Source organism: Hibiscus syriacus, unplaced genomic scaffold (genome assembly GCF_006381635.1).
Source record: "Hibiscus syriacus cultivar Baekdansim isolate YM2019G1 unplaced genomic scaffold, ASM638163v2 tig00002840_pilon, whole genome shotgun sequence".
In the NCBI taxonomy this organism is placed as follows: Eukaryota; Viridiplantae; Streptophyta; class Magnoliopsida; order Malvales; family Malvaceae; genus Hibiscus; species Hibiscus syriacus.
In genome coordinates, this window is record NW_024061947.1 from 9,972,106 (window position 1) to 9,984,741 (window position 12,636).

Below are 12,636 nucleotides of genomic sequence, written 5' to 3' on the forward strand. Positions count from 1 at the left end.
ATTTTGGGAGAGCCTAGATAAAACTAAAAAAAATCTTTAAAGGGCTTAAATTAAATAAATGATTTTTAGGAGGGTCAAAAGTGTGATTTTTCCACTTAGCTCAAGGGTTAAAAGGCCTAAATTAAATGTTCAATATTTGGGAGGGACGGAAACGTGAAAATTGCCAAGCGCGCCTCACTTCATCTCTGTTGGCAAAGCTAATGGAGGGTTAAACTGGAATCATGTCTGTCATATTGTCTACTTCCATTCCAAAACATAGCATATGTTATGGTCATGTATTAGCTCCTTGATTTTGGTTGGACCCTCGGACTTAGGTTTTGCTGTCTTTTATTATTTCCTGTTTGCCTTCTAACAATTGTTATCTCATTGGTTATTCCAATTGCTATTGTCTCTGTTAATGGTGCAAGTTTCTAATAAGCCGATTATTTACATTCTTTTCGTTTTTGCAGTGACTATTTAAGTCAGATGGCTGCGAGCTGGGATGGAAGTTATGACCCTGGCAGTCAGTCAGATGATAGCCATCATTTTGAGAGGCTGCACATAGAACCCCTTTATGATGCATTTGTTTGTCCTTTGACGAAACAAGTTATGCGTGACCCTGTGACGTTAGAAAATGGCCAAACATTTGAACGTGAAGCCATTGAGAAATGGTTCAAGGAATGCAGGGAAAGTGGAAGAAAGCTGGTTTGCCCATTGACCCTAAAAGAACTGAAAAGCACCGATCTAAACCCGAGTATCGCTTTGCGGAATACCATTGAAGAGTGGACAACTAGGAATGAAGCAACCCTTGATATGGCTTTTAGATCTCTAAATATGAACAGTTCAGAAAATGATGTTCTGCTATCTCTTAAGTTTATCCAGCATATCTGCCAAAAAAGTCGGTCCAATAAGCATCTTGTACGCAATGCTGATCTAATACCTATGATTGTGGACATGCTAAAGAGCAGCAGCCGTAAGGTTCGGTGTAGAGCATTGGAGACACTCCTCGTAGTGGTCGAGGAAGATGAAGATAATAAGGTTGTTGTAGGTTTGATGTTTTCCTGTTGAGTGACAATGACATCATTGTCGTGTATGCATCCAGTAATGGATAATTAACTAATTATGCATTATTTTTCAGGCAATATTGGCTGAGGGGGACACTGTGCGTACAATAGTTAAATTCTTGTCCCATGAACAATCCAAGGAGAGGGAGGAGGCAGTCTCATTGCTGTATGAACTTTCAAAATCCGAAGCCGTGTGTGAGAAGATTGGTTCTATTAATGGAGCAATTCTTATATTAGTCGGAATGACCAGCAGTAAATCTGAGAACATTTTAACTGTTGAGAAAGCTGACAAAACTCTAGAAAATTTGGAAAAGTTTGAAAACAATGTCCGACAGATGGCTGAAAATGGTAGACTGCAGCCTCTTTTGACCCAGATTCTTGAAGGTGCTTCTCTTTTTCCTTGATAATTTTATGTTTTCCTAACTTTCTGCCAGCATAAAGGGCCTCTGTTTTTAGAGATGGAGTCATGTACAGCTTTGTCAGTTGAGTGTTGATCCTTTCACACAACAATGATTGCCCCTAGCTATGTTGCTTGGAATCTTCATTTCTCATGTACCCGTGTTTGACACTCGTGTCCTACACTTGAATTTGGGGATATGACCTCTAATGATCCTCCAAGTACATAGAGAGACTTGGAAAAATCTGATCATACCCGTGTCAGATACATAGCTGTGTCTGACACTTACACCTGAGTCCGAGTAACATAGGCCTCTAGTGTTCATAAATAGTTCTTAGTTCATTAGCCCTAACCCTGAAACTTGCTAGTTATTTCTTTGCTGCTTGATCTGAGATAAAACACTTGCTTGCTTTGGCAGTTTTTTGTTGGTATCCTTAGCTGATAATTCTTTATCTCTGAAATTTTCATTCTAATCATGCACGTTGCTACTTCTCTATAATTTATGTAAATGACACTGTTGCAGGTACGCCTGAAACAAAGCAGTCTATGGCCGCTTATCTTGGTGAGTTGGTTTTGAACAATGATGTGAAAGTCTATGTTGCAAGAACCGTAGGTGAATCTCTAATCAATCTCATGAAAAGTGGCAGCATGCAATCAAGAGAAGCTGCTCTGAAGGCACTTAACCAGATTTCATCTTACGAGGCAAGCTCCAAGGTGTTGATCGAGGCAGGAATACTTCCCCCTCTTGTCAAAGACCTCTTTACCGTTGGGGCCAATCTGCTTCCCATGCGACTTAAAGAAGTCTCGGCCACAATTCTGTCAAATGTCGTAAACTCGGGGTATGATGTTGACTCCATTCCTATTGGGCCAGACCATCAGACTCTTGTTTCTGAAGACAATGTCCATAACTTACTGCATCTAATCAGCAACACTGGTCCGCCAATTGAGTGCGAACTTCTTCAAGTTCTAGTGGGACTCACTAGTTCTCCGACAACAGCTCTGAATGTTGTTGCTGCAATTAAAAGCTCTGGAGCTACCATCAGTTTGGTTCAGTTTATAGAGGTTCCACAGCATTATTTGCGAATGGCGTGCATAAAACTTCTCCAGAATCTCTCTCCTTACATGGGTCAGGAATTAGCAGATGCACTACGTGGCACAGTTGGTCAGCTCAGCAGCCTAATCAGAGTCATATCAGAAAACACGGGAATTTCTGAAGAACAGGCAGCGGCTGCCGGCCTCTTGGCTGAACTTCCGGAGAGGGATTTGGGCCTCACAAGGCAAATGCTAGACGAAGGTGCTTTTCAGCTGATCATCTCTAGAGTTGTCAAGATCAGACAAGGAGAGATTAGGGGCACCCGCTTTGTAACACCAGTCCTTGAAGGACTTGTTCGTGTGCTTGCAAGGGTTACTTTTGTCTTGTCAGAGGAACCCGATGCTGTCGCTCTTTGCCGTGAGTACAATCTTGCAGCATTATTCATTGAATTGCTTCAGTCCAATGGTCTCGACAACGTCCAGATGGTCTCCGCCACGGCTTTGGAGAACTTATCTCAGGAATCCAAAAATTTGACAAGACTGCCGGAGTTGCCACCACCAAGGGTTTGTGCTTCTATCTTTCCATGTTTCAGCAAACAGGCCGTCATAACAGGATTGTGTCGTGTCCACCAGGGAACATGCTCACTTAAAGAGAGCTTTTGTCTTTTGGAAGGACAGGCTGTACATAAGTTGGTTGCACTCTTGGAGCACAACAACGCGAAGGTGGTCGAAGCAGCACTTGCTGCACTTTCCACCTTGTTGGATGACGGAGTTGCTATCGAGCAAGGAGTGTTTGTTTTGTGCTAGGCAGAAGCAATTAAGCCCATTCTCGACGTGTTACTCGAGAAACAAACAGAGAACCTAAGGAGAAGAGCCATTTGGGTCGTAGAGAGACTTCTAAGAACCGAGGATATAGCCTATGAAGTTTCTGGAGATCAAAATGTTAGCACTGCACTTGTCGATGCCTTCCACCATGCCGACCACAGAACCCGACAGATTGCCGAGCGTGCCCTGAAGCACGTCGACAAAATCCCAAACTTCTCCGGAATTTTTCAAAACATGTGATAAATTTGTTGTATTGCTACTTCCATATGCATTATATGGAGAGTAGCAACGTGTATGTATTTTCAGTTTCATCCTTTGTCTCCCTACATGGATAGTTTTGCAAGTATATATTATTGTATATCGATTGATTTCCCACTTGTAGAGGGTTTCAAGAAATTGATAATTTGTTTCTAATTATGTTATTTTCATTGACCTTCATCTCTTTATACGAACTACTATTTGTTTTGCAATTGAATGCTGCAGCCCTTTATTTTCCCGTCTCAGCTTCCTTGACCATCCAAAATTCTCAGCTTCAAACAATACCGGGATGATCTCTGCTTTGAACAATACCAGTTACCGGTAACATAATGAGCTCTTCAAGATGTTCAAGCAAATTAAAGAATAAACATGTCAGAAATTTATTAAGGATGCAACAGAAGCAAGATGAAAAATAAACAATCCGTTTATGAACAATGGTGAAGAAATCGCTGGGAAGACCACAAATGACCATAACTGTGCTAACACTGAATAAGCACTACAGACCAGATGCGGTCGCCATTGTACAAATTGTGGAGATTCAAATAAAAATAAATACGAAAATTTCACAGGTTGAAAGAAACGTATGACCAATATCCCCGAACGAAGTTCTATGATTTTCTGATGGAATCAGTGTGCTGCAGAAGACATTACAGATGTAGCACCGTCATTGTCTTAGTCATGCAAGAAGAAGCATCCAATTCATGAGCCATGTGATTCCTAGAAATATGGCTCCAACTCATCTCCGTGCTAGACATATCACACACAGTGAAGAAAGTCAACACCTGACCAAATATTTTAAACATTTCAACCCCGAATATTAAGCCCTTGTCGGCAATGAAAACAGGGTTCCAGTCCATTGGAGCATCAGGGTGTATCGAGACCTCGATCCATGTAAGACACAACATATCTAGCTCCCACACTTTTCTCACCGCCTTGTTTCTCCGGCCAATTTGCTCATCTCCCTCACACCAAGAGACAGAAAGCAGAAACAAGCGACCATTACAAGAAACAAGTTTCGGATGGTATTCGTGAACGTGGGGAGGAAATGTGGAGGTTTGGATTCCAATCCAGAAGCCTCTTTCTATGTCATAACCTGCTAACTTGTCATTCTCGGAGCAAACATAAAACATACCGTTACAAACAACCCCAGAGCAAACGACACCAAAGTCTATAGGCAACTTTTGGATTTCAGTCCATTTATTTGATACAGAATTATAGATTTCACCAGAATTCAGTGGCTCATCCCAAGATCCAAGACCACCAACAGCAATCAACACAAATCTTTTACAAACCTTCGTATTTGGTTGTTCACTTCTTTGTCTGACAAACTTGTATGATTTTCTACTTGGTAATGATGAAGGCTCATTTACATCAAAAGCATTTCCGTACTGCCGTCTGAGTGAAAGCCTGTGAGGATCCTCATAAACATCTGACACCCCACCAACTCGTGATCTGGGAAACTGCCTCTCATGTCGATTCTGATGGCTTTGAATGATCGAGAAATCTGAACAGACCTCGGATACTCCTAAAATAGGCATTGATCTAGCATACCTCATAGATGAAGCTTTGCGCCACGATTTAGTGAGAGGGCTAAAGATCAATACACCTTTGTGCATCTTGAATGAGCTCCTATCCACCCTCCCAAAGTTGGTTAGGCTTGAACAACCTCCAACAATATAAACATCATCCAGCATTCTGGCAACCGAGAACATGAACCTTCCTCTTAGGATATCAGCACCAACCCTATGCCATTGATCTTGAGACACATCCAGTGCATGTATCTCCCCAGAGCAATATCCATCTTTAATAGCACCAAAGAGAAACAACCATGGTTTTTGAAATGAACCTTCTCGTCTCATCTGCAAAACCTGGGAGTTGTAGTCAAATTTCTCCATTTCTTGCACACTAGGCGGGCATTCATAAGGCTGGTCAATGGTAGTCTCACCAAGCACATCTCAAGAATGTCATCTGGAAGAAAGATATATATCCTGCTGTTTCGTACCGATTCCTCAAGATCTAAATCCTTTCTATTGCTTTTCTTCCAAAACTTCTCCCTCATGCCATATGAGAAGCAATCGAAATTATTATCCTCAATACCACAAATTGATTTGTACGCCTTTCCGTCTTCACTGGTACTTGACCTTCTCCTCCAACTTGGATCACCTAACTCCTCACCAGTGTCAGCACCGACTTTGCAACCACCACCACTACCGTATAGTGGAAGACATTTCAAAGAAACCCTTCTCACCTTATCCTCTTCATCCTCTTCAGCTCTATGGTTTTTCTTCCTCGACTTCTGGCTAACACTCCTCACAAGCCGTTTTGATACAGTTAGAGACTCAAAATCCCAACTAAGTGATTCCTCATTCGCACTATCAGCAAACATTATGGTCTCCAACTCTGGGCATGCAAAGGTGCACACCCATTTCTATATTGCTAGCTGCATTTTGGTTACTTAAACCCTTGCATGTACGGAAAAAAACAACCAGATAAGATTGCAGCCAGATAGACACACATACAAAGAGGGAAGCAAATTTTAGCATAGATCATCAGAGCTATGAAAAAGCGATAATAAAACAAGAAACGGTGAAACCCTTGCCTTAATCAGTTAATATGAGTCAAAGAAGACAAATATCATAATACTGAATGCAATGAGAATACATTGAATTGATCAAGAGAGCTTCTAAAAAGAATCAGACAAGCAGGCAATGGAAGATGAAAGCAAATCGAAAATAACGATGTAAAAGCAAAACGAGAACAATAACGATTATCGTTACATTTTATTACTTCCAGAAAATACATGCCGACCGTAGTAAATTAAGTATAATCCAGCTAAAATCAACGTTTTCACAGGAATAAATTCTCGTTTACAGATCCATATACTCCATTTAAAAATAATATAGAGATCCACAGCAGTCGTTTGAATCAGAGCCTAATGACATCGCCAGATTTCCTTTCCCATTTCGTTTAAAAGTAAATTAATGACAATAATTTAGCTCAACAAATGATTCAAAATATAAAAGATTAATTTCTCATAAATCTAAATTCTTAAAACAAAAAAAATATTAAAAAAAACTCTCGAGAAAAACTTACATTGCAGCATCGAGGAATCGAGGGTTGAAATCAACAAAAGAAGCAGGAAGACAAACGGAAAATAATTAAGCAAAGAGGGACCGATAATTAGAATCCATGGAAAGATTAATTAACAAAAATGAGTGTTTGGTTGGTAAAGCGACTCGGTACTGATTGAGAAAAAGCGACAACTCAACTCAGCTCAACTAAATTAAAAAAGGGGAAAAAAACTCGAATCAGCTCTTATCTTTACCTTTTGGCTATTATCTGCCTCTCTTCCATTTTTTTCTTCTTTTGGTAAGCATTTTCAAACTTCCCATGAAGCTTCCATCTTTATATTATATGCCACGCCTTTCACGGTTTTATTATCGTGCAAACCAATATCACAGTCGTCGATCACTTGGGCACCAACTTCGAAGATCCGCTTTAGTGGGCTATGCTCTCGATGATAACGGCTGTGATGTTTCTCAAGGTAACAGACACAGTGGTATTTTCATTTCTTTTTTTTCCCCTTAAATAATCATAAAAAGTTGGTCTAATTTGGCTTTAATCTCTCTACCATACTGGTAAATTTGAATTTAATTTTTTTACTTTAATTTGAAATAATATGATGTTTTACTTTTATAAGTTATTAAAGATGTGAACTAATAATAGTAAATCAAAAATAGCTTTTTGAAAACACTATCCGATTTCTTCCTCCTACTTTCTCTTCTCTCTTTTTATTCTTTATAATTTGTGATAATTTTATTGATCAATTAAATTATTTATTCTTTAATTTTATTTAACCGGTGGTGATACTGATTTTGATGTTGGTTGCCTTCCGTCAGTTATATTTTTTTAAGTTTTTAATAAGAATAATTATACCTTTGTGACACGTTTTTCTCAGCCTCTGTGACACGTTTTTCTCTGTCTTTTGGTAGCTTACGATTTTTTGCCTTTTTTCTTTTATCTTTTTTCTTAAGATTGGATTTGACATCGTCATGACTGATCAAGATGACGCTTATTTGTTATCATGCTAATCTTCTCTGCTTTGGATCATCGGATTAATTTGGATACGCATTTTGTGCTTGTGGACAGTTTTCTAACGTCGTTTGACTCTGATTTATGATTTTTGTCTTTTAGTAGTTTCATCTCCTTTTGTGGTTTATTTACCGATAGTCAAATTTATTCGTATATTTATTTTGTTTTAGCATTGGTTAGGTTTTTTTTAACATTTTCCTTTTATGATTCTTATGTGATTTAGCTGGCGAGTTTTTTGTGTCAATGATTATAGTAAAATGTCCTAATTATAATTTAGTTTACGTTTACGGTTATACTCGTAAATCTTCATTGTAATTTTAAATATTTTCTATTTTTAAATAAAACTAACAACTTTCTATAAAAAAAATATTAACTAATAATATTGTTAGTTGTTTTTGATAAAGTGAATTCTTTTAGGTGGCGTTTGGTTCGCTGTAATGTTTATGAGGAAATTAGAATCTGTGAAGGAATTGGAATCTGTCAGGAATTGGAGTCTAATTTCATATTCTGTTTGGTTGGCAGGAAATAGAATTGGAATCCAATTCCATATTATGTTTGGTTTGCAGACATATCAGATGAATTTGATTTCAGTAATGTAAAATGACAGAATTGCCCTTCTTATTTTTTTGCTTTATTTTAGTTTGTTTTACAACTTACATGTAGTAATATATTATAAAAAATTAAAAAAATATATTAAATTTTCATTTTATTAATTGAATATTCATTTCAATAAATTATAAAAATCATGCTAATAAACATCATAAGTTAAAATCATCACAATCAAAATATGTTAATAAGTTACCAAAAGATAGAGCAATATTTCGATATATTCCAATCGGAGTATGTTAATTAGTTACAAAAAAATATACCAAAAACTATTTTTATTCAATATATGAATTAGAAACACGACCAGACATGACATAAAATAATAAAAAAATTATTTTTATTCAATAAAAACATTGACTTAATTGAAAAAATTATATATAGAGGGGTATATAGAGGGGTATTATTGTAATTATTCCTAAATATATAAGGTAAAATTATTATTTTTTTCGGGTCGGTCCGGTTTTTTTCACCCTAAACCCTAACCCGACCCGACTCGACCTGAATATCACACTTAAAAAACCCGACCCGAACAAAATAAAGTTTCACCCGACCCGACCCGAATATATGAATTAGAAATACAACCCGAATCGACTCGAAATAATAAAAAAATATTTTTATTCAATAAAAACAGTGACTTAATTGAAAAAATATATATAGAGAGAGGTATTATTGTAATTATTCCTAAATATAAAAGGTAAAATTATATATATTTTCGGGTCGGGTATTTTTCACCCTAAACCCGAACTCGACTTGACCCGAATATCACACTTAAAAAAACCGACCCGACCAAAATAAAGTTTCACCCGACCCGACCTGAATATATGAATTAGAAACCCGACCCGAAATAATAAAAAAATATTTTTATTTAATATATGAATAAGTTACCAAAAGATTGATGAGGGTAGTATGGTCAAATTTCAATTCCCTCAAATAAGGGAATTGAATTCCATCCATTCTTGGATGAAATTCATTTTCCCTAATTTAATAGAAAGTTGAAGCCATGAGGTATTCCAATTTCTTTGGAAAACTTGAACCAAACATGGGAAAGTGGTGGAATTAGATTTCAATTCTCTCCAATTCCATTCAACCAAACGTCACCTCATTGTTATTTGATTACATAAAATTATGGCTGAACAAATGCCAATAAATCTGGAATATCCCTTCCACAAGAAGCGAGCCCCGAATATATGATGAGGGTAGTATTTTTATTTAATAAAAAAATATTTTTATTTAATATATGAATAAGTTACCAAAAGATTAATGAGGGTAGTATGGTCAAATTTCAATTCCCTCAAATAAGGGAATTGAATTCCATCCATTCTTGGATGAAATTCATTTTCCCTAATTTAATAGAAAGTTGAAGCCATGAGGTATTCCAATTCCTTTGGAAAACTTGAACCAAACATGGGAAAGTGGTGGAATTAGATTTCAATTCTCTCCAATTCCATCCAACCAAACGTCACCTCATTGTTATTTGATTACATAAAATTATGGCTGAACAAATGCCAATAAATCTGGAATATCCCTTCCACAGGAAGCGAGCCCCGACTCCCGATTATGGCTTTCATCAAAATTTTTCTTCAACCAACCTTGTCGAGGACGCTGCTAATAAATCACACCAGTGAAGACACTAATTTTTTGTTCCTCAATATTATGTTATATAATATATATTTATATTATAAATTTTATATAATATATATTCATCCATATAACATATATATATTATTTACATTTTTTTACAGGGCCCAAATCAATTCAACACGTGGCCCAGTGAAGGCACCCCAACCCTAGCTCGTCTCACTCTCGCTTTAGCAACCATCATCAGCGCCGCATGGAGTCTCGGCCGAGAGTCCTACGCCTCACGACTTCCTCTTCGAGTTTCACAGCCACACGCCGCCCACTCCGAGCCGTTCGATGCAAGGTTATCACGAAGCCATCAACACCAAGCAGCCAAGTTAGATTAGGACTCAAATGTTTAGCAAATATTAGGATATAAATACGTGTAAATCAAACCTATTGTAACACATTGAGAGTAGGAAATAAAAGCAGAAACTTTCGAGCAAGTCACAAGCGTTACTCAGGCAAAATCGAGACTTTGTTCGTTTTTTGAGAAGAACAAAAGGTAAAGAACGTACATTTCTCTGTTTTGACGGCTTGCGTGTCGTTGTTTCCATGTTTTTTTAAACCACAAAAAGAAAAGCTTTTGGCCGATGAATGGGACGTTTTCGAAATCTATTGTTTTAAATCTAATCCCGAGGCGTTCGTTTTATTAAAAAAGTTTTGATTTTTATAAAGAAGGGAGGCGAAGGGTTTTCGAAAGGCAAAAAAAAAATTTGCCGCTCATGAACGGCAGCGACGAGGCGGCGTGTGACCGTGATCTGGGTTTTTATGAACGAGGCGGCGGCTTGTTCTTCAGTATGAAGAACACGCGAGAGGAAACGAGAGAGAGAGAGGGATGGGCTTGGCTCGTGAAGAAGGAAAAATGACAGACAAAACAAAATTTTTGGGTTAAATACTAAACCCAATGGTGACCCGCGTGTCGACCCGACCCGGGGAGGATCCGCGCGTTTTCTTTAAAAATAGGGGAAAATACATTTTTGGTCATCATAATTTTTTTTAAAAAAACTCAATTTGATTCCTATTTCAGATTTTAAACTCGATTTCCTTTTGATTTTGACCCTCAATCGTGGTTTTCTTTCAATTTAGTCCATTTTTCGGATTTTAATTTTTTTATTATAGTATTTATATATATTTTATAGTACTATTGATTTTTTTTACATATACATGCTATTAGTATTTTATTTATTTATATGTTACATTATAGATATATATTATATGTATTTTTTTTATTTACCACTCTTATTTATTTTAACTTATACTTATTTTTTTTAAATATTTTATTTTATTAATTTACATATGAATATATGCATTCATTTTACTTATTATGGATATTTGCCCTTTATAATACTATACTATATGCATATCTCGTTTCGTTCATTCGTCATTTATTCCATTTTATTTTTATTTATCCTCATTATTTTATTTTCTTTATATTATTTATTTTCTTTACTCTAACACATTCACTCTTAAAGGGTACAACTTTCAAGTTAATCAATTGTAAGTAGTCGAGATCGCTATTTTACCTCTGAATTTAAATTTATATTTTTCTTAACTAAAGACAACTGAAAATTAAGTAGTACCGAAAGGGCAGTTCAAGGGTGCTAATCATTCCTTGGTTGTAACCGACTTCCGAATCCGACACATCTTTTGGTAAGACACAGATCAGGTAAGAAATAGGGTATCCGATCAACTCATTTATTTTTAAATAAATGATCGGTGGCGACTCCAATCCATTTTCCTAAGTCGAAACCTAATTTTGGGACCCACCCGAAAGACGGTTCCGACAACAAGGATTTTGCTTAGCTTGAGTTCCTCTCTGGTTCGTTTGCACTTGTTCCACCCCAGTCGTCGAATCCTTCAAATGCCTGCTTCGTTCAATAATCGATCGGTTGTCCTCCAATGGTTTATCAAATGCCACTGCGTTTCGATGCAGCCAGATATTCCATATGATAGCCCCAAATAGAATACCCAATTATCCTGTTGAAGAACAAAACCATTTGCTCCCCGAAAATTGAGAACAACCCACTCTTTCAACTCCATATTTAAAAAAGCTTGGAGTTTCCCCCGTTTAACCATTGCGGACCAAACCGTTAACGCCGATGGGCACCAACGCAGTAAGTGATTAGTGTCTTCCATAGGTGCAAAACATACCGGACAATTACTACAGCTAGTAAAATATCGTCGCGTCCGTTCGCCATTTGTCATAACTCTATCGCAACAAACCAACCAAAGAAATGCTTTAATGCGTTGAAGCCCTCGGAATTTGTTAATTTCTGCCTAAACCACATATCTAGTCATGTTACTTTGTGGAGTTCGATTTTCATAAGCCGATTTCACTGAAAATTGGCGATCCTCTCGCAATCTCCATCCCACCCTGTTCGCACCAAAACTTGATTTAGGTCCTTTCTGTGCAACAATCTTTAGAAAAACATGAGTTGGTAAATAAGGTTCCATCAAATCCCATCTCCAATTCCCCTCATCGTCGACCAAATCAACAACTGTCACTCGCGTCATACCTATTGCTCCTGCCACCATCGTATGTTTAATCAAATGACCAAAATCCGATAGCCAACTATGAAACCAAAAATCAACTATTCTTCCATTTCCTATGCACCAGCAGAGTTGCTGCTTGACATTCTGCCAAATGCATGATAGTCCTTTCCATAACTTGGAAGAGTTTGTCCTACGAAGAGAATCCAGTACTTCATCGTTACACTTATACTTGGCCCGGAGAAAACGAACCCAGAGTTGATTCTTCCTAGC

General features: G+C 37.3%; 1 protein-coding gene, 1 long non-coding RNA gene and 1 pseudogene across 3 annotated transcripts in view; 2 read left to right on the forward strand and 1 right to left on the reverse strand.

Moving 5' to 3' along the window:
- The first annotated feature begins 332 nt into the window (after positions 1-332).
- On the forward strand, positions 333-3,779 carry LOC120157288 (U-box domain-containing protein 44-like). Of its 2 annotated transcripts, XM_039168472.1 has the most exons (4): positions 333-1,017; positions 1,118-1,427; positions 1,964-2,852; positions 2,883-3,779. In XM_039168472.1, the coding sequence occupies exons 1-4, from the start codon at positions 466-468 to the stop codon at positions 3,277-3,279; spliced, it is 2,148 nt and encodes a 715-aa protein (XP_039024403.1). In that variant the 5' UTR covers positions 333-465; the 3' UTR covers positions 3,280-3,779. The 2 variants fall into 2 exon arrangements, with proteins under 2 accessions (XP_039024403.1, XP_039024399.1); XM_039168468.1 differs by having other exon boundaries at positions 1,964-3,779.
- A 197-nt stretch (positions 3,780-3,976) lies between these two features.
- Positions 3,977-6,904, reverse strand: LOC120157323 (annotated as a pseudogene).
- LOC120157388 overlaps positions 5,418-12,636 on the forward strand; it is a 28,823-nt gene continuing 21,604 nt past the window's right edge. Inside the window, exon 1 of the long non-coding RNA XR_005519135.1 lies at positions 5,418-5,429. This is a non-coding gene — a long non-coding RNA (uncharacterized LOC120157388). The remainder of the gene's footprint in view (positions 5,430-12,636) is intronic.

Coding starts and splice junctions, on each gene's coding strand:
- LOC120157288 (XM_039168468.1), top strand. CDS start 466: ATGGCTGCGAGCTGGGATGGAAGTTATGACCCTGGCAGTCAGTCAGAT. Junction 1,018..1,117: donor AGGAAGATGAAGATAATAAG/GTTGTTGTAGGT, acceptor ATTATTTTTCAG/GCAATATTGGCTGAGGGGGA. Junction 1,428..1,963: donor TTTGACCCAGATTCTTGAAG/GTGCTTCTCTTT, acceptor ACACTGTTGCAG/GTACGCCTGAAACAAAGCAG.